Source organism: Notamacropus eugenii, chromosome 1 (assembly GCF_028372415.1).
Source record: "Notamacropus eugenii isolate mMacEug1 chromosome 1, mMacEug1.pri_v2, whole genome shotgun sequence".
Taxonomy (NCBI): domain Eukaryota; kingdom Metazoa; phylum Chordata; class Mammalia; order Diprotodontia; family Macropodidae; genus Notamacropus; species Notamacropus eugenii.
Genome location: NC_092872.1, coordinates 530,768,539 through 530,794,307, shown reverse-complemented (window position 1 = coordinate 530,794,307; position 25,769 = coordinate 530,768,539). Strand labels below are relative to the sequence as shown.

Here is a 25,769-nt window from a genome sequence, read left to right as displayed (position 1 = left end):
CTGAGAAAAACATTTTGTAAACCACAAGGCACAATAGAAATAGAAATTATCATGATGGGAACTATCCAAAGAATAATATGGATAAGGCTTTACCTCTCTTGGAGTTATAAAGTTTTTCATATGAATTTACTCTGAGGATCTACTTAGCAAAGCTGGTTACCCCAGGGACATGAGGGTGAAGCAGGATCTAAGATACAGGTCGTTCCCCACCTCTCAGACTCAACTTTGCCTCTCCCCTCACAGTGAATGGCATTTTATGTGTTGGGGTGAGTCCCTGAAGCTATGCTGACTCTGTCTCAATGGGCCTACAGAGTTGGTGCCGTCCCATAGCAAACAGTGTATACTTAGCACAGGAAGGGACTTCCAAAAGTCTCAGAGGAAAAGGGATACTTTTCTTCTTTGACTGCGTGATAAAGATAAAAGGATTGCCGTGGGTATGTCATACACATTCCAAGCCCTTGTCTTTCCCACAGCAGGCACCAACTAGAAAATGACACCTTGCAATGACATCACCCCCAACCTATGAGTAGGCTTGTTAGAGGGTGAAACTGTGGTTCATTAAACAAGACTTTCAAAAACCAGGGAAGAAAACTATCGCTGCTTCTGCTTTTTCTCATACTGAGAAGAAGGGAGCAGACAGAAGGAAGAAAGGCAACTACCTTGATGGTGTAGTCTGAGCAGTTCTGAGAGACACCTGGACCCAAAGCACCTTCTTAATCAGTCTGCCCTGTCCTGCCCTCCTACTTGAGGCAGCTAGGTGGCTCATTGGATATAGCACTGGAGTCAGGAAGATCTGAATTCAAATTCAGCCTCAAAACATTACTAGCTGTGTGACCCTGGACAAGTCATTTTACCTCAGTTTCCTCATCTGTAATAATAGCACCTACCTCTCAGGGTTGTTGTCAGGGTTGTAAAATGCTAAACACAGTGCCTGGCACGTAGTAAGTGTTATATAAATGTTGGCTATTATTGTGATTGCACTGTCTAGTTGTTTTTCAGTCATATCTGACTCTTCATGACCCCATTTGGGGTTTTCTTGCAAAGATACTGGAGTGGTTTGCCACTTCCTTCCCTAGCTTATTTTATAGATGAGGAAACTGAGGCAAAAAGAGTTAAGTCATATAGATAGTGTCTGAGGACAGATTTGAACCCAGGAAGATAAGTCTTCCTGACTCCAGGCCCAGCACCCTACCCACTGCACAACTTAGATGTTTATTATTATGTATTATTATTGTTATGCCCCAAATCTCCATCATTATCAAAGCCATCCCTTTGTGTTGCACAAAGTAGGGCATGATTTTGGGAGGTTGATGTTCAAAATGTACACGGTTCCCTGGGGGCTGGGCTAAATGGCCTCCAAGGTCCTGTCCAGTTGTGAATCTAAGATCCTTTAGCCCTATCCCATTAGCATCACTGAAACAGACTAAATTCTTTTATCAGATTAACTATTATCATTTTGGTCGCATTAATGAATGTGTGCCTTGACATGTGAGAGGTAAGTTTTAGTGCGTTCGGGTCAGACAGTCCAACAATAGCTGGATACAAGGCAGCTACTGGGAAGGCAGGATGGGGCATTGACCAGAGCAGGTAAATCCCTTGGTGTGCTCAGTGGGGACCCTGGCTTTCACTGGGACAGCACAAGGGCCTTGAACCAGAGAAGAAAGCACAGGTTTTGTAGATTATCAATAGTGTGATGGGACATGGCTAAAGCTCCAGTCAACAGGGATGCAAATACATTTCATAACAAATGGTATGTATGAAAGGAGAGCCAAGATAAAAGGAGGAGCAGACATGTGAAAGGGGCAATGTGGGTGGGGGTAGGGAGCCTCTGCTGTCCCTTGAATAGCTGGTCAAGGGTCAAAACAGTTCAGTCAGGGCCAGGACAAGGACTCCCTCTCCCATGGCCCCCTTCCCATGGCTACCCCTCCCTTTCCACTCCTATCTGCTCTGTATTCCTGAACTCCCCACACATGCATAATATAATTATTAGTAGTACCTCGTTAGATTGTAAACTTCTTAAAGGCAAAAACTGTCATTTTTCATCTTTGTATCTCCAGTTCCTAATAATGGTACTTTAGCAAATTCAGCACTTAATAAATGTTGAACAGAATTATTAGGATTAGAAGGGAGAAGCTGTGGGCTACAGGGGGAAGATGCTAGATTTGGAATTGAGGATTTCTGGGTTCTCTCCTACTCATTACCTTTGTGTTCTAGGGCAAGGCTTTTAATCCCTCTGGACCTCAATTTCCTCATCTGCAAAGCCAAATCTTTGGGCTAGTTTAGCCCCAAGGTCCTTTTCAGCCCCAAATCTATGCTCCTATCCTATGTGATTTAGTGACCTTAAATGTTTAAACTAGAGAGACAGTTGGGTGGCAGAGTGGATACATACTGGATTGTACACAGACGGAGGCATGGAAACCATGAGAGCAAAGGTGAGGATGGGGTGGGAAAGGGGAAAGATTCTCCATAAAAGCTTCTCAAATGAATGAATAAATGAATGAAAATGGGGAAATAATGGAGTAGAAGGGAGAAAGGAGCTGAAGAGAAAAGAATGAGGAAAGAATCAGGAAATAGAAAAGAAGAAGAAATTTTAAAAAAGGTTAGAAGGAAGCAAAGAATATGAAAAAAAAAGTAAGGTTGAAGAAGTAAGTCCAGAAGAAGAAGAATGGGCTCGAATACCTAGGCTCCCTACCCATTGACCAGATGCGTGACCTTTGATATTACTTCACCTCCCTGGACCTCAGCTTTTTTTTATCTTTATCATTATCATTATATTTTTATTTTTTTCTTATTTGTCTTTATATAAAATGAGGCATTAGAAGGTCTTTCTGGGCCCTTTCAAATTTAACATTCTATGAATCTCTAGCCACTGAGGAAGAATATGTTGGGAAAGAGAACACATATTTTAGTAATTTTTCAAATAGACAACCCCACATAAATGATAAATATGATGTCTAGTTGCTCTGAGTCAGTTCCCAAGAGGAATATTCAAACCTCACATGTGCATGTTTTTTAAAAAAAACAAACTCTTGGTGAGATAGCAGATACCCAGAATAAAGACAAACATGATAGACTTGGTCCTTATAGATATGGCCAACACCCTGCTTCCCCGCACTGTCACCCTTCCCTTCCTCTTTTTCCCTGGCTCAGGAGAGCACAATGGAAAAGAGGGGAAATTTTTAGAGATAGTGTTAAGAGATTCATAGGTCTGATGTATTAGATTAGACCATGATGGTCTGCATGTGTTAGAGCAAGAATTCACTTTTAAATGTATTTCTGTTTTAACAGAGAATTGCATCTAAATTTTAATTCTCTGAGTTCTAGAGCAATGTGTGATGGCCTCTATTCACAAGATATATATACCAGATTCTAACCGCTAACAAATATTGGGCCCTTTGAAGTCAGCCTGAACATTGAGTGGCAGATTCAAACCAGGCTGTAATCTGGTTTGTCGTGAGGGAGAGATTTTGCTCTGGACTATTAACTGTTCTCCAGTTTCCGTGCTCCTGCACTGCCTAAAACTAACTTCACCTCTCCTCTCTGCCTATTAAAAATCCCTCTCTTCCTTCAAAGGTTGAATTCGGGTGCCACCTCCTCCAGGAAGTGTTCCCAGAATGCCTTTGCTGGACGTGATCTCTCACCACTCCATTTTGCTTAGTGCACTTTACTTTTGTGACTCCTAGCATACCTTATCTCTTGTATTATAATTATTAGTAGTACCGTGTTAGATTGTAAACTTCTTAAAGGCAAAACTTGTCATTTTTCATCTTTGTATCTCCAGTTTCTAATAACAGTACTTTGGGTAAATTCAACACTTAATAATATTGGACAGAATTGTTAGGATTAGAAGGGAAAAGCTGTAGGCTATAGGGGAAAGGTGCTGGATTTGGAATCAAGGATTTCTGGGTTCTCTGCTACTCACTACCTTTGTGTTCTAGGGCAAGGCTTTTAACCCCTCTGGGCCTCAGTTTCCTCATCTGTAAAACTAAATCTGTTGGGCTAGTTTAGCCCCAAGGTCCTTTTCAGCCCAGAATCTATGCTCCTATCCTATGTGTTTTCGTAACCTTAAATGTTTAAACTAGGGAGACAGCTGAGTGATTCACTGGCCACAGCACCAGCCCTGAAATAAGGAGGACCTGAGTTCAAATTCAGCCTCAGACACCTACTAACTGTGTGACCCTGGGTAAATCACTTAAGCATGTTTGCCTCAGTTTCCTCATCTGTAAAATGAACTGGAGAAGGAAATGGCAAAACTACTCTAGCATCTTTGCCAAGAAAATCCCAAATGGGGTTACAAAGAGTCAGATATGACAGGAACAAACAAAATATTTATAAGGAGTTTGCTATGTGCCAAGTATTATGCCAAGTCATTTTACAAATGAGGTCATCATTTGATCCTCACAACAACCCTGAGAGGTAGGTCCTGTTATTATCCCCATTTTACACATGAGAAAAGTGAGGCAAACAAAGGTTCAGCAACTTGCCCAAGGTCACACACTTAGTAAGCATCTGAGGATGGATTTGAACGCCACTCTTCCTGAGTCCAGGCCCAACCCTCTATCTACTGTACCACCTAGCTACTACTATGTAAGGTTCTGGTTTTGTCTTCAGTTGTATCACATTCATATAAGAGTGGGAAAGAAGGAAGTAAAGGAGCTGAGACCTTTTAAGGGATACGACTCAATAACCTCTAAGATCTCTTCCAGTTCTGTGATTCTATAGGAAACGTCTGGTCAAAACCAAGGTCTAGGAAGGGTCGCCAAGTTTTGTCACGGTCACTATTTTCCCTAAGGCCTACCCCCCAAAAAAGAAAAGGGAGTATTTGCTGGCCTACATGATTGATTTTTTTATTGAAGGCTAGTACTGGATTGAACTAGACCTAACATAAAGCACAGCCATTCCTGCTCCAGTGACTTTACTGTTAATGAGAGGCTGGTAATTCAGAAAGAAAATACCTTTGTAATAATGCCCTCCCTCCACTAAAGTCCTCCTGTGAAGCTTTATTGGCATATGGAGGTCACCCAAGGCTATGTTAGCAGAATCCACGTGTTGACAGATTTCACAGAGCTGGAAAAGATTCCAATTATGTCCCAGCCACTGGATGAATATCTGCCACACAAGGACAGGCCTCTCTAAATGCAGGAAGGCTCACCACCAGAAGGGCAGCCACCAGCTAATGAGTTTATTTTACTCCTAGAACTTAAAAAAAAAAGCAACTGTCCATTAACAAGCATTTGTTTTCACTCCTTTATATCCTCCTTTCTTAATTTGAAAAAAAGAAAGAAAGAAAACACTTGAAATGTACTTAATTGAGCAAAATAGATTCCCACATAGTCCATATCCATTTGCTTCGTGAAACCATAGCCACTCCTTCAGGAGGTGGGTAGCACGTTTCCTCATCAGTCTTCTGGAATCATGTTTGGGTCACTACACTGGCTGGAGTTCTGGAGAATATCCAAATTGGCTTTACAACGTTGAAGTTATTGTATAACTTGTTCTCCTGGTTCTGTTCTCTTCACTGTGCATCAGTTGACACAAGTCTTTCCATATTTCTCTGAAACCATCCCTTTCAGTGTTCAATTATATACAAATCGCAGAATTTTTCAGCTATTCCCTAGTTGATGGGTAGCTCCTTAGTTTTCAGTTCTTTGCCACTATAAAACCAACTACTATAAATATTTTTACATGTATGGAGTCCTTTTCCTTTTTTTTTTTTTATCTTTTTGGGGCATAGACCTGATGGAGAGATCACTGGGCTAAAAGATATATACAATTTGGTGACTTTGAGGCAGTTTGAAATTGCTTTCTACAATGCTAGAGCAATTCATAGTTCAACTGGGTATTAATGTACCTGTTTTTCCACAGCCTTGCCAACATTTGTCATTTATCTTTTTTTGTCACCTGACCACAGCAATTCCAGGATACTAATCCCTTCGGCTTAGAGGGCATTGTGATCGGCAAAGGTGGAGGGAAGAATTAAACCAGTGAAATCAGAGTCTATGCCAAATACTTTTAATTTCTGAACTACATAAAATAAAGAGCTTTCAAAATATAGTGACCCTAGTGGAAGAAATCAAAATGACTTGGGAACAGGATGTAGTATATATAAAATTCCTACCACCCTGACTGCTTTCAGGGTGGCTGTGGAAGGTGTTTAAAACCCAAAACTTTTTTTCCAATTACAATAAAATCAGGCATTTTAATCTACCCACATCTGCAAAATGTTAAACATAAAAGAATTACCAAGATAGTGACTTTTCTCAGGATAATTGAATAATGGTGATGATGATAATAAGAAATTATTTCTATAGAAAGTGTGTGGTCCAACGGAAAGAATGATGGATTTGGAGTCTGAGAAGCTGGATCTGAATTGAAGCATTTACTTATTACCCTTGGTGACCTGGGGGAATCCTTTAACCTTTTGTCCTCCATCATCATCTATAAAAGGAAGGGATTGGACTAGATAACCTCAAGGTTCCTTCCAGATTTAAATCTATAATCCTATGGTGCTTTAACATTTACAAAGAGCTTTAAATATATTATCTCATTTGAAAAATATTTTAAACAGTTCAAAAGAATCCTTGGAGTGAGAGACAAATAGAAGATAGTGGCAGAATATCAGTGGCATTTTGCCTGGGTAAGTGTGACCTTCAAGATGAAATATAACCTTCCTCTACCCCCAATACAAGTCTAGAGGTGAGTGCTTCTTTAGCATAACTGACTCTTATTTCTTTCCTCCCATTACCTTTTAGCTCCATAGATCCAATAACTTTATGTTGGTATTCAATAAAGGGCAGATGGAACAAAGTTAACCTTTTTTCATTCTGAAGTGCCCATGTTTGACAAGACCTGTCTCCTAAAATTCCACAGGGTGGCTGACAAAAGAGTTAAGAAAATTTATTACTGCTACAAAATAAAATGGTGCTTTGCATGTAACCACAGTGAATGTAGCCCATAATATATGCATTGAAATGGGTATGGATTGATGGCCACCATTGCCTGCTGACACCCCCTCAAGTTCCCACAATGGTTGACAAAAGACATTTTTTCAAGTGTACGGTGCTTTAAGTGGTCCCATGTCAAAGATTGTGTTCCGTGCCTGCGGTCTGTGCTTGTATTAAGCAGGACTTGTTATGCTGCAGTATCATTTACTCATGGCACCTGCCTGAAGTTTATACAAAGTTCCATCAATCTATCTGGACGTTTTTATGAAATGTAATTAAAGGTGCATACCCTACACGGGGGGGAGGTCCTTAATTCACTCGACACTTTAAGTCAGTTTTATAGCAGAACTCTTGACACTGTTGAGTTGATTGCCCTCACAGGGTCCACAATGGAACTCGATGGAATTTCCCTAGGCCCTCTACTAGTCCTGGGAACAGAGAAGCAGAGAGCAAGAAGGGGGATCTAGAGACCACCTAGCAGCCAACAGGAAGTCCGGATCTCTTCAGGCTTGACTGATGACACCAGGAGGGGAAAAGTGAGGCGTGTGGGGGACCCTAGGAAAGCAGAAGAAAGGGGAGAGCAAGGGAGACCAAGACAGAGAGCTAGAAAGAGAGAGCAACAGAGAGATATATATAGAGAGAGAAAGAAGTACACAGAGACACAGAAACAGAGAGAGAGAGAGAGAGAGAGAGAGAGAGAGAGAAGGAAAAGGAGTAAAATGAAAAAGGAAAAGGAAGAGGAAAGAAGGAAGAAGAAAAGTTATTTGCTTTTTGCATCTCAAGGTAATTTTTTTTCTCCTTTATCTTTATCTCTTAAGAAGACTCCACAGTACGCCTGTGTAATGAAGCTGGAGAGGATGTCAAAGGTCATGTAGTCCAATCCCCTCATTTTACAGATGAGGAAACTGAAGGCCAGGAGGTTAAACAATGAGGCCAAAGTCACACAGAGGCCAGATTCGGGCCCAGTGAACTAGACTGCCCCATCTTCAAGGACAGGAGAGTCTTCCTACTGTCTTATTCACTTTAACCCATTTTGTCTTGTATTATTCCTAGGTGGATGTGAATGAAGCAATCTGCTCCCCTCCCATCTTTCCCTTTAGACCAGTTGCAATACCAAGAAATATTCTATTCTCACAATTCCCCACTACTGCTGCTTCCTTCTCAGGGGATAATCTCTTCACATCAGATGTCTCTTATACTACAAGAAGGGATGGGATTTCTGGGGAAAAACAGCCAGAACAGGGACAGCCTCCTTCCCAAGAGAGAACATGCTTTATATTGAAAGGATCCCTAAGCAATAGAAACTAGGGGAAATATCACAAAGGAAAGAGAGACTGGGGGATAAAGAGCACCACCATGAAAGTTATTTATCAGTTGGATTTTTGGAGAGGTAGTGTGAAAGTTGAGAAGAAACCACAAGCCCTCTGTGATTTCAATAGGAAATAGGAAGGGACCAAATCAAGCCAAGGACATACTAGAGTTTTCTGGAGAACTCTCTGGACCCTAAGCTAATTCAGAATTTCATAGAAAACCTAAATTTTTAGATTTCCCCACAGAATTCAGGTCAGTTATAGGAAAGGCAAGGGGTGACCCAACCTGACCCATAGTTGCCATAGGGACTGGCAGAAGGCAGTCAAGTCTAGGATGAGAGAGATTCATGAAATCCATTAATGAAGGCCAGGGAGAGAAGTATCAGGTATAGCTGGAGCTAGCTCCTAAACTGCCAATGGTCTAGCTTTGACTTTGTCAACCTATTAGCTTGAGGTCAGGTTGAATGCTCAGAAGATAAGGAAACTGAGGCATCAGAACCAAATGACAAAGTAACAACCATAAAAAAAATGCCAACATCTCAACAGAGTTTGCCCTTAAACTGAGGAGAAGGATGACAAAGCTTAGCAGGCAGAGGCAAAAGCAGAAACCAGGCCAAAGTGAGAGTCATGGTAAAACTAAACAGGACCCATGGAACCAAATTATCCAACAAGCATGGTGGACAGAATTTGCAAGGTCTGTGAGTGGGGTAGCAATGAGGCAGCCCTGCCCATCCTGAATTCTTGACAGAGATGACTCAAGCTGTAAAATATGACAAGGTGAGTGTTGTGTACTCAGGGCCTGTGTGGGTGGTTTTGATTTTTTTAAGCCTTTGTCTTCCATTTCCTTTTACTGGAGCCTATATTTGTTCATATAATTTTTCTTTCTTTTCCAAATGGAAGAACGCAGATGGAAATGCCATAAGCAAGGAGTTATTCTACTTTTTTTCTCTCACTCTACCTCTTTGAAAGGGTAGTCCTGAGGAGGCTTCCAGACTTAAAGAACCCAAGAACTCTCTGCTTAGAGCCATGCTTGTTAGTTCCCAAACATTATCCATTTGTACTATAAATCAAGAGTTGCAAAATACTTTCTTTGCAACAGCTTTATGAGTTCAATAGCACAAGTGTCATTATCCTCTTTTTATGGGTGAGGAAACAGAGGCTGAGATTACGTGGAAGGAAGGAGAAGAATTATACAACGCAAATGTTGTTCTGTATTCTTCCTCAAAGGGCAGATAAATGTGCAAAGAAACCTACTGCCCAAGAGTGTTATCCCAGAGCCACAGGGAGAGAAGTGTTGTAGTAGTGGGAGTGGTGTAGAGGGGCTTAAAAGACAAAGGAAGGGGAGGAGAGCCATTCCATCCCAGATTCTGGGGTAAAAGGTCCCGAAGACACACTGGAAAATGACTGCTCAAGTAAAACTACTTTGTGGGAACAGACACCAAAACACCAGATAGAATCCATGTAATATTGGTAGATACTTTATTCTCCAAAGGTCTGTACAGAAGAAAACAGCACCCATGGGTACCAGGTACCTCAGAATCTACGGGGGAACAAACATTTGCAAATCTGTCACATTCTAAGGACAGTGGAACCCACAAAAACTCTTTTATCCCAGCTCTTTGCTCCTGAAGACATGGCCCAAGAGGTCAGCACCAGTGGAGGCTCATCAGTCCTGTGTGGGCAAGGCAGGCTTGAAAAGCCAATTGTTTTTATCAACCCTTGAGCAGACAAACCTTCAGTCTATCCCTAGGACTCCTGACAAAACTCAATCCTGACCCCGCTAAATTTCCCATGTTTGCTGGACCCTACCTGGCTATTTGGTTGATGTGCCTGATTTAATCTTTCCTTAGCATTTCACATCCAGGTGTCTCTTTACAATACATGGAGGCAGCTAGGTGACTCAGTGCATAGAGTGCAGGGCCTAGAGTCAGGAAGATCTGAGTTCAAATTTGACCTCAGACACTTACTAGCTGTGTAACCCTTGGCAAGTCACTTAACCTCTTTTGCCTTAATCCACCAGAGAAGGAAATGGCAAACTACTTCAGTATTCTTGCCAAGAAAACTCCATGCACAGTACAGTCCATGGAGAGCTGGATAGGACTGAATGATTGGACAACAATTGGAGAACACGGACTGACGGTGAAAGACCAGGGTTTGGTAACCATTCCTCTTTCTGCTCCTTAACACTTCTGTCCTATGTTCCTCTCTTTACTCCTTTAGTCAGACTAGCTGGCCAGGCCTTGGACTTCTAATACCCCCAATATGCTCCCATCAGCAGCAGCAGGCCAAACCATGACAATAAACAGACCTGCAGAAGCTAAGAACTTAGGATAATGGTTATAGATGTAGAGCTGGAAGGCCTCCTTGAAAGACCACCTAGTCCAACCCTTCTTATTTTACAGATGAAGAAACAGCCCTGTTTAGGTTAAGTGACTTAACCAAGGTCATGCAGCTAGTAATATCTGAAGTAGGATTTGAACCAAGGTCTGCCTTCAGAGATAATGTCATTACCACTGTACTGCACTGCCTCTTTGACTCCATGTTCATTGTTTAAACAAAAACTGTGATTCAGGTTGGCACCTGGCAGGACCCAAGGCGGGTATCAGCTTTTGTGGTCAGAAGCAGTGGTTTTGCCATCTTTCTATGCTGAAGAAGCTGCGAAGTAAAGGTAGTGGAGAGGAGGACACATATGTCTTTAAAAACATTCAGGGGCCTTGGAAAGGGACATGAAGCCCTATTTGGTTATGTCAGTCTGTGGTGAACAGTTGACTCCAGCAAGGCAGGTATTAATGAAACAAAGACTAACCCATGTATTGTGTTTCCTACACAAAGAAAATCTTTGTTCTGCAGTCATAGACAGTATCCTCAGTCCCCATCAATCATCTCATAGGTGTATCTATTGGTCACAAGAATGATTAGGCAAGATAGTGTGGGTGGCTGTTTAAAACCACCCCTACTACTAAAAAAAAAAAAAACTACTCGAGTTTATATCCTATTCCTAACAGCCTGCATTTCTACATATAAAGAACTCTACATGCTCTGATAACCAGTGGTACTAAGTTAAACCTCATTCTGTGCCTTCCCTGTAGCTCTCCAAGAAATTACCAGAGAAATAGCCCAAGATCATGCCATTCTACTGCCTTCACTTTCTTTAAAAGGGATTATGTGGGAATGGCTTGAGATGCAAAGCTCCCAAGGCATGATAAAAGTACTACTATGACATCTGTCTTTACCAAGAGTATGGCCCTTGCAGCCATGTCCACGGGTTAAAGTAACAGATAGGACTTAAGAGTTTGGGAATTTTTTAAAAGTATGCAAATGAGTATTCTTGGACTCTCAATTGAACTTTTTAAAAAATCCCCAATCACTGGGGTAGGACCTAAGTACTCAAGATGAAAGGCTTGAAAGTTGGAGATAAGGTAAAGTAGGAAAGAATATAGTTCTGTCACTGAGGTCAGACATATGCCCTGGAAGTTGTATATTCCTAAAAACTCTAGAAAAACCCCCAACAGACTCTGGATTCTTGATAAGCTACAAAGTTCTAAAGGAAACGATGGTTCCACCTTATTCCCAGTTTCATCTCCATTCTTGCAAGTGTTGGAGTGGGAAGAGAAGGAAAATTACAAAGTTTATATTATCTCAAGGTACCCCCTACCAAAAAGAAGCCTTCCATGATGGAAGGATTTTTCCCTCCCAAGTCAAGGGTTAAGATTCTATCAGTCACTGATGCATGTCACAAAGACCTGCCTTGAACTGAGAGGTAGTGACTTGCACAGTTAGTAAGAGTCAGAAATAAAATTTGAACCCAGGACTTCCTGGCTCCAAGTTCAGCACTCTATCCACTATGTCCCACTCGAAGGTGAAAAAAGCCCAGAAGATAGCTTGGAATATAATTAAACATAACCCAACTAATCAAACAATCAATCAGACAGATGAGCACAACTCTAAAGATGGGGACAGAGTACACTCTTGGTGCCTTTGGCGGCACTAAGGCTTCCTGCTCCACCAGCTCCGCTGGCACTCTGACCTCACTCAGGTGGAGCTAGAACCAACACCTAGAAGTACCTGTTACCCCGCCTTTAGCTGGAAAACAACCAACCTGAGGACCTACTTCTCCCTGGGGCCACACATAGGTGCCTACCCAAAATAAATAAGCTTTGAAACATCCTTATATCATCACAGTCATTCCCCTGGGGTTGGGGGGAATCCCTAATCCAGCCCTGGGTGAAACCTGAAAATTTATAGGGAGTAGGAATGTTGTAGAATTTTTAGAGGGCTCTAAGCAAGTCTGGCTAGGCTAACCCTAAACCCAAATTCTCCCTAGGCCTCTTGGAGAGGCTCAAAACCCCTTGTATTGAACCTGGAACCAACCAGAAGTTGTCCCCAGCCTAGAGCTGATTTACTCAAGCAGGGTCTTCCTGAGCCTGCCCCAAACCCAGAGACCACAGAGACTGAGAAAAGGCCCTGAGTTTGCAGTGTGGCATTGAACACCCTGATACCCAATTTCCAGAGGTGCCAACTTCCTTTGGACTGATTTATGGATTGGCACAGAGACCTTAGATTTCCAGGTACTACCTTTCCGGTATGTTAGGACAATAGCCTCAAGTTAATTCTTTCCCTGGCTCAATTCTGTCAAATTCTCACTGATCTGCTCTGTCCCTAGACATCCTATTCCTGAGATTAGGGCTCAAGTTCTCTTACTCTCTCAGTAATCAACAAGTACTAGCTCTTTATATCTGAAACCCATCTTTCCTCCTTTATTCCTTCCCAATTCCGTACTATGTTCCATAAAATAAAACCCTATACACTCATGAAAGAGAATGACTAAATGTGAGACCTCATTTAGGGCTACTCAAAACCCCCCAAAAACCCCCAAACCCCTGAGGGATGCCCTCTGAAACTGGTCTGTAGTAATGAAAATATCAAGTTAGTAATAATTCATGATTATTAATTAATTAATTAATAGTTCATGATTAAAAACCCCCAAAATGAGCCCAAAACAAGATTCTTCAGACTCTGAGGACTTTCCTTAAATGACTACAAAGGACAAAAGAACTGATCCCCATAGGCCCCATCTATTTATTTAGCTTATCTCAAACTGAAGCTAACAGTCCCTAATGGCCTTCGACATCTCTAAATAGTTCTACCCATCTGAGCGTAACTAAGCTGTGCATTCACAGATGGGTTTGGTATATCTGCAAATAGACAGGTGTTCACATATAGACTATAACAGATATAAATAATGTCCTGCCTTTTCTTTCTTTTTTAATACCATCACAGAATAATTCACAATTTATTGGGTTTATGATTTTTTTTGTTTGTATTTATGCTTTCGTTTTTGGTTTGTTTGTTGTTTTTTGTTTGTTTTTGTTTTTTACAAAAATACCTATGTAAACTTCTCTGGGGGTAAAAGAGTGCAAGAAAATAAAACCTTAGAAAAATAGGTGTTTTTTTTAATTCTACCTCAAAATAGACTATATACATCTGAAACTCTATAGGCCTATTCTACCAGTAGATTCTTCCATCCGAAAAAAATAAGAGTTAAAAAAGTTAATTGCCCATCTCAGATCCATGTTTTATCCAGCTGAAAGTTCTTGAGCTGCCAATGGTCTCAAAGTGGGGGGCAGTACCCCTTTGCTCCTCCCCCGGCCCCCAACCCCTGTCCCTACTCCGCCTCACTGAAAGTTCGAATCCAAGATTTCCTGGAGCATCTTGCTGACTTGTTTTGGCTGTCCAGCAGCACAGTCCTTCAGTCGAGTCCCCATTTGCTCATAGAGGCTCTTGGTCAGCTGACACACCACAGCACGAACGTTGCCACTATGTCCTGGCAGGACCCCATTCCCAATCATGTTGTTCAGGAAGTACCAGAGAACAGGGAGGACGTGTCGTTCCACCCCCTGAGGCTTCCGGAAGTAGACTGAAGTCACCAGCACTGTGGAGCAAAGAAGACCAAAAGCAGCCTGAGTCATGATTTGTCTCCCACTGTTGCTTCTCACGTTCTATGTCAACCACTGGTCAGCCAAAACACACCAGCTCCAGCATGCTTTGAGGTCAAACCGGCCACTGCCCTGCCCTCTAACTCCATGCACCAGCCCTGACCTAGACACATGTGTTATCATAATCAAGAAACCTGGGATATCAAGAGGAATTAGGTCACCCTTGGTCACCTGGAAAATTAAAAGGAACAGTTGAGGGTTATGAAGACACAAGCTGGCTTGCCTAGGCCCCAATTACAATATCCCTATGCAATCTGGGTCCATCCTTCATTGAATGCTCATTTCACATTATTTCCCTTCATCCACTCAATGTTCCAGCCATACTTATTGTCTTGCTATTCTATGAACTCGATATTTCATTTCCCAGCTCTCTGTTCTCATGCCTAGAAGGTGTTGCCTCCTCAAATTTGAATCTTTCTCTTTCCTCAAGGTTAAACCTCTAAAAGATTTTCCTGATTCCCTTGTACCCCCAGTTGTTAAAGCTTTGCCCCCTCTCAATTCATCTTGAATCTACTTACCTGTTTACTTGGTATGTCCCCCAATACGTTATCAAAACAAAAGCATTATTCAGTGCCTCCATGTGCCTGAACACTGTGCTAAGCACTAGGGCTTCAGAGAAAGACAAAGAGTCCCTTCTGTCAAGGAAATCTAATGCGGGAAACAACATGCAAACAATTGTGTACAAATAAAATATAGATAGGATAAACTGGAGATAATGACAGAGGAAAGAAACCAGCATCAAGGAGGACCAGAAAGGCTTCTTGGAGAAGGTAGGATATTAGCTAAGAGGCAGAGACATGGAAGGAAAGAATTCCAGGCCTGGGTGACAGTCAGTGAAAATGACCTAAGTTGGGGGAGAGGGTGTCTTGAATGAGGAATAGCAAGGAGGACAGTATCACTGCATCACAGGGTATGTGGAAGAGTGTAAGGTGTGAGAAGACTGGAAAGGTAGGAAAGGAGATAATAGGGAGCTACCAGAGTTTACTGAATAAGAGGATGACATGGACAGAACAGACCTGTGCTTTTGCAACATCCCTTTGGCAGCTGAGTGGAGGATGGACTGAAATGGAGAGAGACTTGTGGCAGGTGGATCCACCAACAGACTATTGCAATAGGTTTAGCATGAGGTGATGAGGGACTGCAGCAGGATGGTGGCAGCACCAGAGAAAAGAAGGGGGAATACACAAGAGATGCTATAAAGATAAAAATCAATAAATTTAGGCAACAAATTGGATATGGAGGGGGGGCGGGGTAAGAGACTGAGCAGTTGAGGATGACACCTAAGTCATGAGCCTGGGAGACTAGAAGGCTAGTGGAAATAGAGGAAAGTTTAGAAGGGGTGAGAGCATGGAGGGAAAGAAAATTATTTCAGTTTTAGACATAATGAGTTTAAGATGTCAATGGAAAAACCAGTTCAAGATGTCCAATAGGCAATTAGTAATATGAGACTGAAAGTTAGGAGAGAGGTTAGGACAGGATAAATAATTTCAAGAGTCATCTGTAGAGAAATGAGGAATGGATCTATGGGAGCTAAGGAGATCACCAAACAAAACAATGTAAAGGGAGAAAAGAAGGGAGTCTGGCTCAAAGTCTTAGGGGACACACATGTGAGTAGGCATGACTTGAATGAAGATGCAGCAAAGGAGATAGAGTAGTCAGACAGGTAGGAAGTGAACCAGGAGAAAGTGGTTTCCCAAAAAACTAGAGAGAAGAGAGTACCAAGAAGAGACTGACATCTTAAAGGCTGCATGTTATAAACTCACTAAGGATAGGAACTTTTCTATTTTTATCCTTTTATTTCTATTCTTGGCACATAGCAGGTAATTAATCTATAACTGGTAAATTGAATGAAATTGAATCCAACTAATTCTGTGACCTTGGGCAAGTTGTATTCATCTCTCTGTGCCTATCATGACCAGGATTGTGAAGGGTTTCTGAAGTTGATCAGGTCCCACTGGTTAAAAGAAAAGGTCCAGAGATGATGAAGATATCACAGCAGGCAGATTTATTTTCAGTATGTACTAGCCTTACCTAAGACACTCAAAGACAGACATAGATAGATAGATAGATAGATAGATAGATAGATAGATAGATAGATAGATAGATAGATAGTTAGATAGACAGATAGATAGATGAGTGAGCGAGCGAGCATTTTATTAGAGGCCAGGACCTGTGCTAAGTGCTGGGGATACAAATGGCGTGAAAGTATGATGGATTCCTGGATGAAGACAAGACAAGGTCAAAAGTTCAGGGTGGGTCCAGGGATGGAATCCAAGGTTCTAGTGGAGAGAGAAGGTGGAGATGATGGCCTGAGTGAAGAAAGCATGGTGTGGAATTGGGCTGGAGCATGGTGGAAGCTTCCGTCTAGGCAAGATGAAGCTAAAGCTAACCTATTAGGGTTCAAGGTGGTTCTAGGATTAGAATCCAAGGTACCAAGGAAGAACTGATAGCCTGAGTGGAGATGGTATGGAAATGGTCAGGAAATGCAGTGGAGAGGAGATACATGTGAGAGATGTTGTGGAGATAAAACAACAAGGTCTGGAAAGTGATTTGACATGTGGAGTAACTAAAAGTGAAGAGTCTAGGATGACACTAAGATTGCAAACCTGGGTGACTGGATGGATAGGCTTGCCCTTGACAGTAACAGGGGAGTTCAATCAAAGCTGTCTCATGATGGGATGTACTACCTAGAGAAATAATGAATTCTCCATCACTGGAGGTGTCCAAGCAAAAGCTGGATGAACACTTGCTGGGGAATTCCTATATAGGATTGAATGAGAACCCTCTCTGAGATACCTTTCCAGCTCTGAGCATTGAGAATTCTAAAATGCTAAGATTCCTTTCTATTACTTCAAAATGTTTGTGAGAAAAGATAATGAGTTCTGTTTCAGAAGTATTGACTTTGAAATGCCTACAGGAATCAAACTTGAAAAGTCCAACAGAAAGTTGATAATGTGACACTAGTGGTCAGGAGAGAGACTAGGAGTAGAAAGGTAGATTTTGGGGATCACATGCCTGGTTTTTGAATCCATGGAAGCTAATGAGGTTACCAAGTGAGCAAACACATACAGAAAAGAGAAATGGAACCAGGGCCATTAGATGGGACCTACATTAGATAAAATGATGTGGTTGATGAACCAGCAAAAGAGGCTAAGAAGGAATGCTCAGACAGGAAGGAGGAGATCCAAGGGAGAGGAGTATCATAAAACCCAGAGCAAAGAGTTCCTGAGAGAGTGGTCAACAGAGCTAAAGGCTACAGAAAAGTCTGAGGACTCAGAAGAGGGTCTTAGATTTGTTCATGAATATGTCCATTGTTCATTGGTAGCTTCAGTTGAATGAAAATGTCAAAAGCCAGATAGCAGGTTTAGAAGACAGAGAATGGAAGAGACAATGCTGAGTGCAGAAAGTTTTTTTTTAAGTTTGGTGAAGAAAAGAAGGAGAGATACAGGATTAATGGATATGGGAAATTCTAGTTAGGGCTTCTTGAGGATAAAGGAAACATGAGCATATTTGTACATGGCAGGGAAGGAAGGAACCATTAGACAGGGAGAGAATGAAGATTTAGGTGAGAAGAGGGACAAGCAATCTACTAGAAAAGATAAGATGATATGCGGTGTCAAGACTTAGTGAGGAGAAGGACCATATTTTCATCAGAGATTGGAGTAAAGGAGGAAACAGTGGGGGAAGGTGTCAAAAGTTATAAGAAACTGTTGGGGGCTTGTGAGATGAGAGCAAAACAAAGGGGAGTTTATGTTGAATGGCCTTGAAGTCAATAAAATATAAGGGGATGATCTCAATTGAGATGGTCATGGAGAAGGGATGCCCTGGAAGGATGGCGATTCCTCCTCAATTAGGGAGGAATAAAAAGATTACCTTGATACAGTGAAGGGCCCAGTTAATATTAAAAGAGGAAAGAATGGCAGATTTCCATCCATTAGATGGGACCTACATTAGATAAAATGATGTGGATGATGAACCAGCAAAAGAGGCTAAGAAGGAATGCTCAGATAGGAAGGAGGAGATCCAAGGGAGAGGAGTATCACAAAACCCAGAGCACAGAGTTCCCGAGAGAGTATCAATGGGGTGTCAAGATATAACAAATATGATAACAAATATGCTGTCCTTTCCTCTTTTAATATTCCATAATTCTGGCTAATAAACAAATAATTACTTTTGGGGAGATTAGACACACTTCTAAACAGCTACCAATAAAGTCAGTGGGGGGCAGCTAGGTGGTACAGTGGATAGGGTTCCAGGCAGCATGGTTGTGACTTACTCCACTTCTACTCAGTATCATCTGAGTTAAAGAGTAAAAGATGCAGGTGGTGGGAGTAATCCAGGGCTAGGTTTTGGCAAGATATGAGCAGCTATAGGAGGATAGGGGGAAAAGACTCCAAGGCAAAGGACAGTAGAGAGGTCAACTGGTTCATCAAAGAGTGAGGTGGGGTAGCTGGAGTAGGAATGAAGGCCTGGGAAAGTCCTGAGGAGTGGAAAGATTGGAGGTCACAGTGAGGATGAAGGAGAAGCTGAGGAGGGATAAGGAATGGGGAGGAATGCTATGACAGAAGAGTGAGAGCAGCTCCAGCTGTCACCTCTAGGTGGATGAGTCTCTTTCTCACCAGCCCTGAGCTATAGTCCTTAGTTTCCAACTTAGTGATAGATGCTTCCATTTGGATGTCCTGCCATCACTTGAAACTGGACATGTCTTAAACTGAAGCCATCCCATACCTCTTGAAATAGTTTGTCCTCCTGATTTCCCTATTCCCTGTTCCCTGTTTTTCTGTCACTTGAGAACAGGCCCTCTGAGTTATCCTTAACTCTCCTCTCTCCCTTGTCTCTGCACAGTCATTCAGTCACCCTTTCTTCCCCATCCTTCTTCTGTAACTGGTGTCCCTGAAAGACACTTCCTTCTGAGCTCCCTTCTCAATACTTCTTCCCTATAAAAAAAAAAATCTCCTCTCCATTCAGACTGGTCTGCTCACCATCTCCCAAACTCTTCACACATTTCTACCTCTATACCTTTGTATACAATATTTTCTTCACCTAGAATGTCCTCCCCATTCATTCTACAAGCATTTGTAAAGTATGCACTATGTGCCAGGCAATGTGCTTTTTTTGTCTGTCTGAAAAAATAGACCCTTTGGCCAAGGCTAAGTAAGGTCAAATTCCACCTTCCCCCAATACCTTCCTCACTACCCCTATCCTCCATTAAACTCTCTCTCCTGTAAAACCCTAGGGCACACCTAAAACAGAGAATGAGAAAACAAAGAATGAGAACCAGAGACAAATAATAATTAACCACCACAGCAATATATTCAATAAATCATTCACTAAATCAAATTCAAAATATACTAAGGATACAGGATGGTAGTTCCACATTCGGAAAGTAATTGACATAATTCAATTATTGAATATTAATTTAATTTAGTAAATTAATTATTAATTTAATTATTAAAATATTAATATTATTAATTAAAAACAAAAATATTCCAAACCACATTTATATCAATAGTTGGATTTAAAAGTCTTGACAAAGTACAACATTCACTTATGCTGAAACCTGATAGACCATTTTCTGTAACATTCATTTCATACTTAGCATACCTTGCCTTGTCTATTGGTTGTTGTTCAGTTGCTTCAGTCATGTCCAACTCTTTGGGACCCCATTTAGCGTTTTCTTGGCAGAGATACTGGAGTGGTTTGCCATTTCCTTCTCCAGCTCATTTTACAGATGAGGAAACTGTGGCAAACTGGGTTAAATGATTTGCCCAGGGTCACACAGCTAATCATTATTTGAAGCCAGATTGGAACTCAAGAAGATGAGTCTTCCTGACTCCAGGCCTGGCACCCTATCTACTCGCTGTACCTCCTAACTGCCCCAGTTGCCTATACTGGTAGTTATTTATTTAGAAGCGTGTCTAATCTCCCCCAAAGTAATTATTTGTTTATTGACCAGAATTATGGAATGTTAAAATCAGAAAGGATATTAGAAATTATTTAATACAACCTCCTCATTTTTCAGATGAGGAAAATTAAAATTCAAAACGGAGAAGTGACTTGCTCAAGGTCACAAAGCAAGTTCGTAGGAAAGATAAGACCAGCCCCCAGGTTTCCCAACTCTCATTCCATGGGTCTTCCTACTTTACATCCCGCCTCCAGGACAGACTGCCTCTGACTGGATCTGATAATTTTCTGCACTACCCCTCTCCCCAAGGGCTTACAACATAATAGGTATGCATTAAATACCTATTGATATATTTATTATTGTTGGGGAAGATGGAAAGAAAGAGCAGTAAAAGGATAGATCTGGGTCTTAACTAAGAAGGGAGAAGGGGAATAGGATTTCTATAGCACCTACTATGAACCAGCAAATAGGGGAGGTTAGGTGGTGTACTGGAGAGATCACCGTGTGACCCCTGGGTAAGTCAGTTACCCCTGTTTGCCTCAGGTCTTCATCCATCAAAAATGAACTGGAGAAAGAAATGCCAACCCCTCCAGTATCTCTGCCAAGAAAACCCTAAATGGGTTCCCAAAGAGTTGGGCACAACTGAAATAACTGAATAAAAACAGTACGAGGCACTGTTCTAAGTAAGCACTTTACAAATTTTATCTCATTTGATCCACACAATTCTATGAGATAGATGCTGTTATTATCCCCATTTTACAATTGAGGAAACTGAGGTAGACAGAGATTAAGTGACTTGTCAGGGTTCACACAGCTAGGAAGGATCTGAGGCTGTATTTGGACTGAGGTCTTTATGACTCCAAGCCCAGGACTCTATCCACTGAGCCATCTAGATACAGAGAACACTGATGGTTGAAGGTACCAAATAATGAGAAAAAAAAAATCTACCTTCGATGCTAAAGAATTGAGTTGAAGGCAGTGGGAATTCTATTCTAGGAAGGATCCAACAGGACAGGACAAGACTAGCCACTTAAAGCTGTCAAAACAAAACAGCCACATGCATGCGCACACACACACACACACACACACACACACACACACACAGAAAACAGGATGACTGAGGCTTTTGTTCTCCCCAGACTTCAGATAACTCCCTAGGACAGACAAGGGACAGAAGGTCCCTTTCACACCTGTGCCTCCAAATTGTCCAATTCCATCTATCAGATGCCTGCCTCAGGTCATGATTGTCAAAGACCAACCAGTTAGTGGCTGGCAAAAACCTGACCTGTTATTGGCCAGCATGATGCTCTCCATAGCACCAGGAAGGGTACAGCTTCCACGTAGTTATATCCAGATGGCCCCAGTAGGGCAAACATTTGCTCACAGCCAAATAATTTCGTACTGCTGCTGGCTTAATCACCAATGGCAGGATGAAGAAAGGACTAATGACTCTATAATCCTTCTGTCACTCTCTTCTGCAAGCTGATCTTTCCATAAGCCACAGAGAGAGGCACAGTACCAGGGTGGGATGGTATCCACAAAGCAGGTCAGGGATGCTTTCAGCAGGCCAGGCTGTTAGGCAGGGATGGCAGACCCTGGTCATCTGCTCCCTCTGCTATCAGCTCAGTGTAGGTTATGCCCTTATAGAGCCACAAGATAATGCACAAGTGCTTTCCTCAATGGCCTAGTCCTTTCCACAACGAATGACCAGAGTAGTTGGGAAATGAGGAACTAAAGAAGACAAGAGCACCCAATCCAGTGATATCTGAACTGTCATTATCATCTGCTCTCTCAGTGGGCTGCATAGGATTGTAGTTCTAGAACTGGCAGTGGCCTCAGAGACCATGTATCTAGTCCCACTCCTTCCTTCTATAGGTAAGGAAATTGAGGCTCAGAAAGCTTCAATAACTTGCCCAAGGTCACACAGTGGAGGAATAAATGGAATTAGAACCATGTTCTCTGACTCCAGACTCAGAAGTTCAATCCACAGGCAGCAGTGCAATAGGACTGTCCAGGAGGTTCTCAGGATTGGGAGTCCAGTTAAGCAAAGGATACCAAAGATCTAGAAAGGGAAGCAGTCAATCCCAAATCAGTCAGCTAAGATTGGGAGAGGCAAGTGTAAGTAAGTGGGGATAGAACAAAGGACACTAAAAGAATTTGGGACAGGCAGCACTAGAAAGCAAGAAATACCACAAGGAAATGGTGGTCCTGGGGCTGAAGGTCTAGGATTTCCTTTGCCTTATCCCACCCTTCTAGGAGCAATCCTCTACCCACAAACATTGTCATGAGGAGGCGGTCAGAGACATGCTGATGAATCCTGTCCCTGATTAAGGCAGTGATGGATACTTACTCCAGTCCCTACAGATTAACGCTAAGCACAAGCGCCAACTCCACTGACCCCAAAGTCACTCATGCCCACTGGCCCACCTCTCTCCACTTGGAAGAACAAGATCCTCTCAAACTCAGGTATGTGAATGCATTTCAGACTGGAAGAAGAGTCATAGACTTCCCTTACATCCCAATGACAGAAAAAATCGCTTCTACTCTCACTCTTTGTTCCAGAGCCCTGGCCTCCATTTCTGCGCATATTTTCTTTGCTGAAAGAGAAGAGGCAAGCCAACTCAGAGCCGAGCACTGTGATTGTAGGAACTGGCCATCCACTGTCTTTCTAACTGACTGAGACTACAGATGCCCTCCTGGGGGCCATCATAGTGGAGAAAGGTCCATCAAGCTTAGGCTTAAATGTAGCTGGGGGTAATTAGCAAGAGATTTACTCCTATTAAGCTAAGCTTTTATTGGTCATCTCTCTGTGTCAGTTGAAATTACCATCTCCTCTGTCCATGGCTAGCACTGGGCTTAATGAAGAGTGACTTCAGGGGGAAAAACAGCTGCCATTTTTAGTCTCTTGGAACAGGATGGAAAAATTACAATAAAGTTCAAGGACTGGAGGAAATGATGATCACCTGTTTCTAGGCTGAAGCAGATTGTCTGCATAAGATCAGAAAAGAATGTCCCCAAATCAGGCATGAGTGCATCTAAGCTGAAGGCAAGTAGCCTTGTGGAGAATCTAGTTCTCTCCTCCTCCATTGTCACATATTTCTGCCATCTCCCCAGCATGCCCCCAAGTCACTGCTGTTGTCGTTTTGGCATTATGGTGGCAACAGGACCAGCTGAGGGGCCCAGAACAAGAACAGGGGCTGCAGATGCTATAAATTGGCTGGGTCAGTAGTTAAATCTAGAGGAGATATCACTGATAAGGAAGAAGAGACAGAAGTAATCCATCAGACTTAGGTAGACAAAAATTCTAGAGTTCATAGATGGGATAAATGAGGTCCATAGCACAGACTAGCAAACTAGGGAATAATGAGTCAGGGGTCTAAACAGAAGGTCTGAGCAATATGGAGTAAGGGGTCAAGGACAGAGACTGGTCAACAAGGAATTAGGATTTAGGGAAACAAAGTGATAAGCATGGGGCAAAAGCAGTAAGAAAGGTGTCTAATGCTGAGACAAAGGTTCTGTGAGCCAAGGACAGAATAGTTACCAGATTGTGGATAAGCACCAACCCACAGGTGGAAATAAGTTGACTTCCCTGACTGAAATGGAAGAGTTGGATCTCTAGATAAAAGATTTAGAGCTGGACAGTCATTTAGGTCATCTAATATGAGCAAATCCCCGATTTTATAGATGAAGAAACTGAGGCACAGAGAAATTGTTTGTCCAAAACCACACAAAGAATAAGTGGCAGAATTGGGATTTGAACTCAAAGTTCTGTGACTGCAAATTCAGTGTTCTTTCCATTGTACCACACTGCTTCCCCAAGGCAATTCTAGCCAGCAACTCCCTCACATAGATGAATACAAATATCCTCACATTTCCATTGCCTAGAATCTTTATCATAGCTAGAGAGTTAAGATCTATGCCTATATATAATGTGCTTATTTCTACCCCAGAAGGATATTTTTTTACTAGGTTTGGTGGGGGTACAAGAGTTTCAAAGCTTTATCTGTATCATTCTTCTGGGATTTATCTCTGATTAAAAGGCAGGAGACTTACAGGACTTCAAGCCAGGTCTGACAACAAAGCTGTTGTCAGATGCAAATCGTAAAACATCATAATCTCTGAAGAATGAAGATTAAACAGAACCCAAAAGGCAATAAACAGAGAATATCAATAGACTGCCACATGTTAACCACAAGGATGAGTACACTAAGAGGCATAACAGACATGATCAAGGAAAAAAGTATCATCAGAAAACAATTTAGGTGGATTGGCTAATGTGACAGAGAAGGAAAATGATCAATGTTGGAGGGTATGTGGGAAAACTAGGACGTGAATGCATTGTTGGTGGAGTTGTGAACTGATCCAACCATTCTGGAGAGCAATTTGGAACTATGCCCAGAGGGCTACAAAACTAATCTTCGACCCAGCAATACTACTACTAGATCTGTATCCCAAAGAGATTAGTGGGCTGTCTCCAGGCATTCTGATGAATATCTGGTCACTGGATCCAGATGGCTCAGGAAGAGAAAGTGAGGCTGGTGACTTAGCACAGCCTTCCCTCCTCAAAACAAAGTCAAGTGCAAGTCATGTTATCATTTCTCTGATGTCATGGTCTTCTTAGAAAACAAAGGATGAACACAACAACCACAGAGATTACCAAAAAAAAAAAAAAAAAGAATCTACTTGTACAAATATAATTATGGCAGTTCTTTTTGTGGTGGCAAAGAATTGGAAATTGAGGGGATATCCATCAATGGGGAATGGCGTAGGTTGTGGTATATGATTGTAATCGAATACTATTGTACTATAAGAAATGACAAGCAGGTTGATCTTAGAAAAACATAGAAAGACTTACCTGAACTGATGAAGAGTGAAATAAGCAGAACCAGAAGAGTGTTGGACCCAATAAAAGCAATATTATAGGATAACCAACTGTGAATGCCGTAGTTCTTCTCAATAATACAATGGTCCTAGACAATTCCAAAGGACTCATAATGAAAAATGCTATCTACCTCCATAGAAAGAACTAATGGAGTCCCAAATAAGATTGAAGCATACTATTTTTCACTTTAATTTTTGTGAGGGGTTTTTGTCTGTGTTTTCTTTCACAGCATAACTAATATGGAAATATGTTGTTGCTGACTGCACACAGAGTATAACCTCTACCAAATTACTTACCATCTCAGAGAAGGGGTAAGGAAGGAAGGGAGAGGATTTGAAACTCAAAATTTTTAAAAATGAATGTTAAAAATTGTTTTTACATGCAAGTGGGAAAAATTAAAATATTATTTAAAAAAAGAAAAGGAATTAAGCAGATGATTTGGTGAGAGTGAGGGATTACAGGCAACCTCAGAATGTTAAAAGCCCAATTGGGATGACTCTAGCACGTGGATAAGAATTGCAAAGGAAAAACCAATATAAATGAGTTGCAATCTAAACCAGTGGAGAGAGTACAATGAGATCACTGATCCAAATAAGTAAGTATGGATTCCAAAGATTGGACTAGGAGGTTTTCTCGCTCTAGGAGTTACTAGGATATTTGCTAATAAAGAAGTCTACAACTGGCTTCTGCTTCCCCAACAGCATGTCTCCTCAATCAGAGAGATGGTGAAGT

General features: G+C 41.7%; 1 protein-coding gene across 3 annotated transcripts in view; it reads right to left on the bottom strand.

The window, feature by feature from the left end:
• Window positions 1–9,716: 9,716 nt before the first annotated feature.
• TOGARAM2 (TOG array regulator of axonemal microtubules 2) overlaps window positions 9,717–25,769 on the bottom strand; it is a 94,804-nt gene continuing 78,751 nt past the window's right edge. For all 3 annotated transcript variants that reach the window (XM_072634083.1, XM_072634084.1, XM_072634085.1), the window contains one exon: window positions 9,717–14,186. In XM_072634083.1, coding sequence (XP_072490184.1) covers window positions 13,930–14,186 — 257 coding nt within the window. In that variant the 3' untranslated portion in view covers window positions 9,717–13,929. The remainder of the gene's footprint in view (window positions 14,187–25,769) is intronic.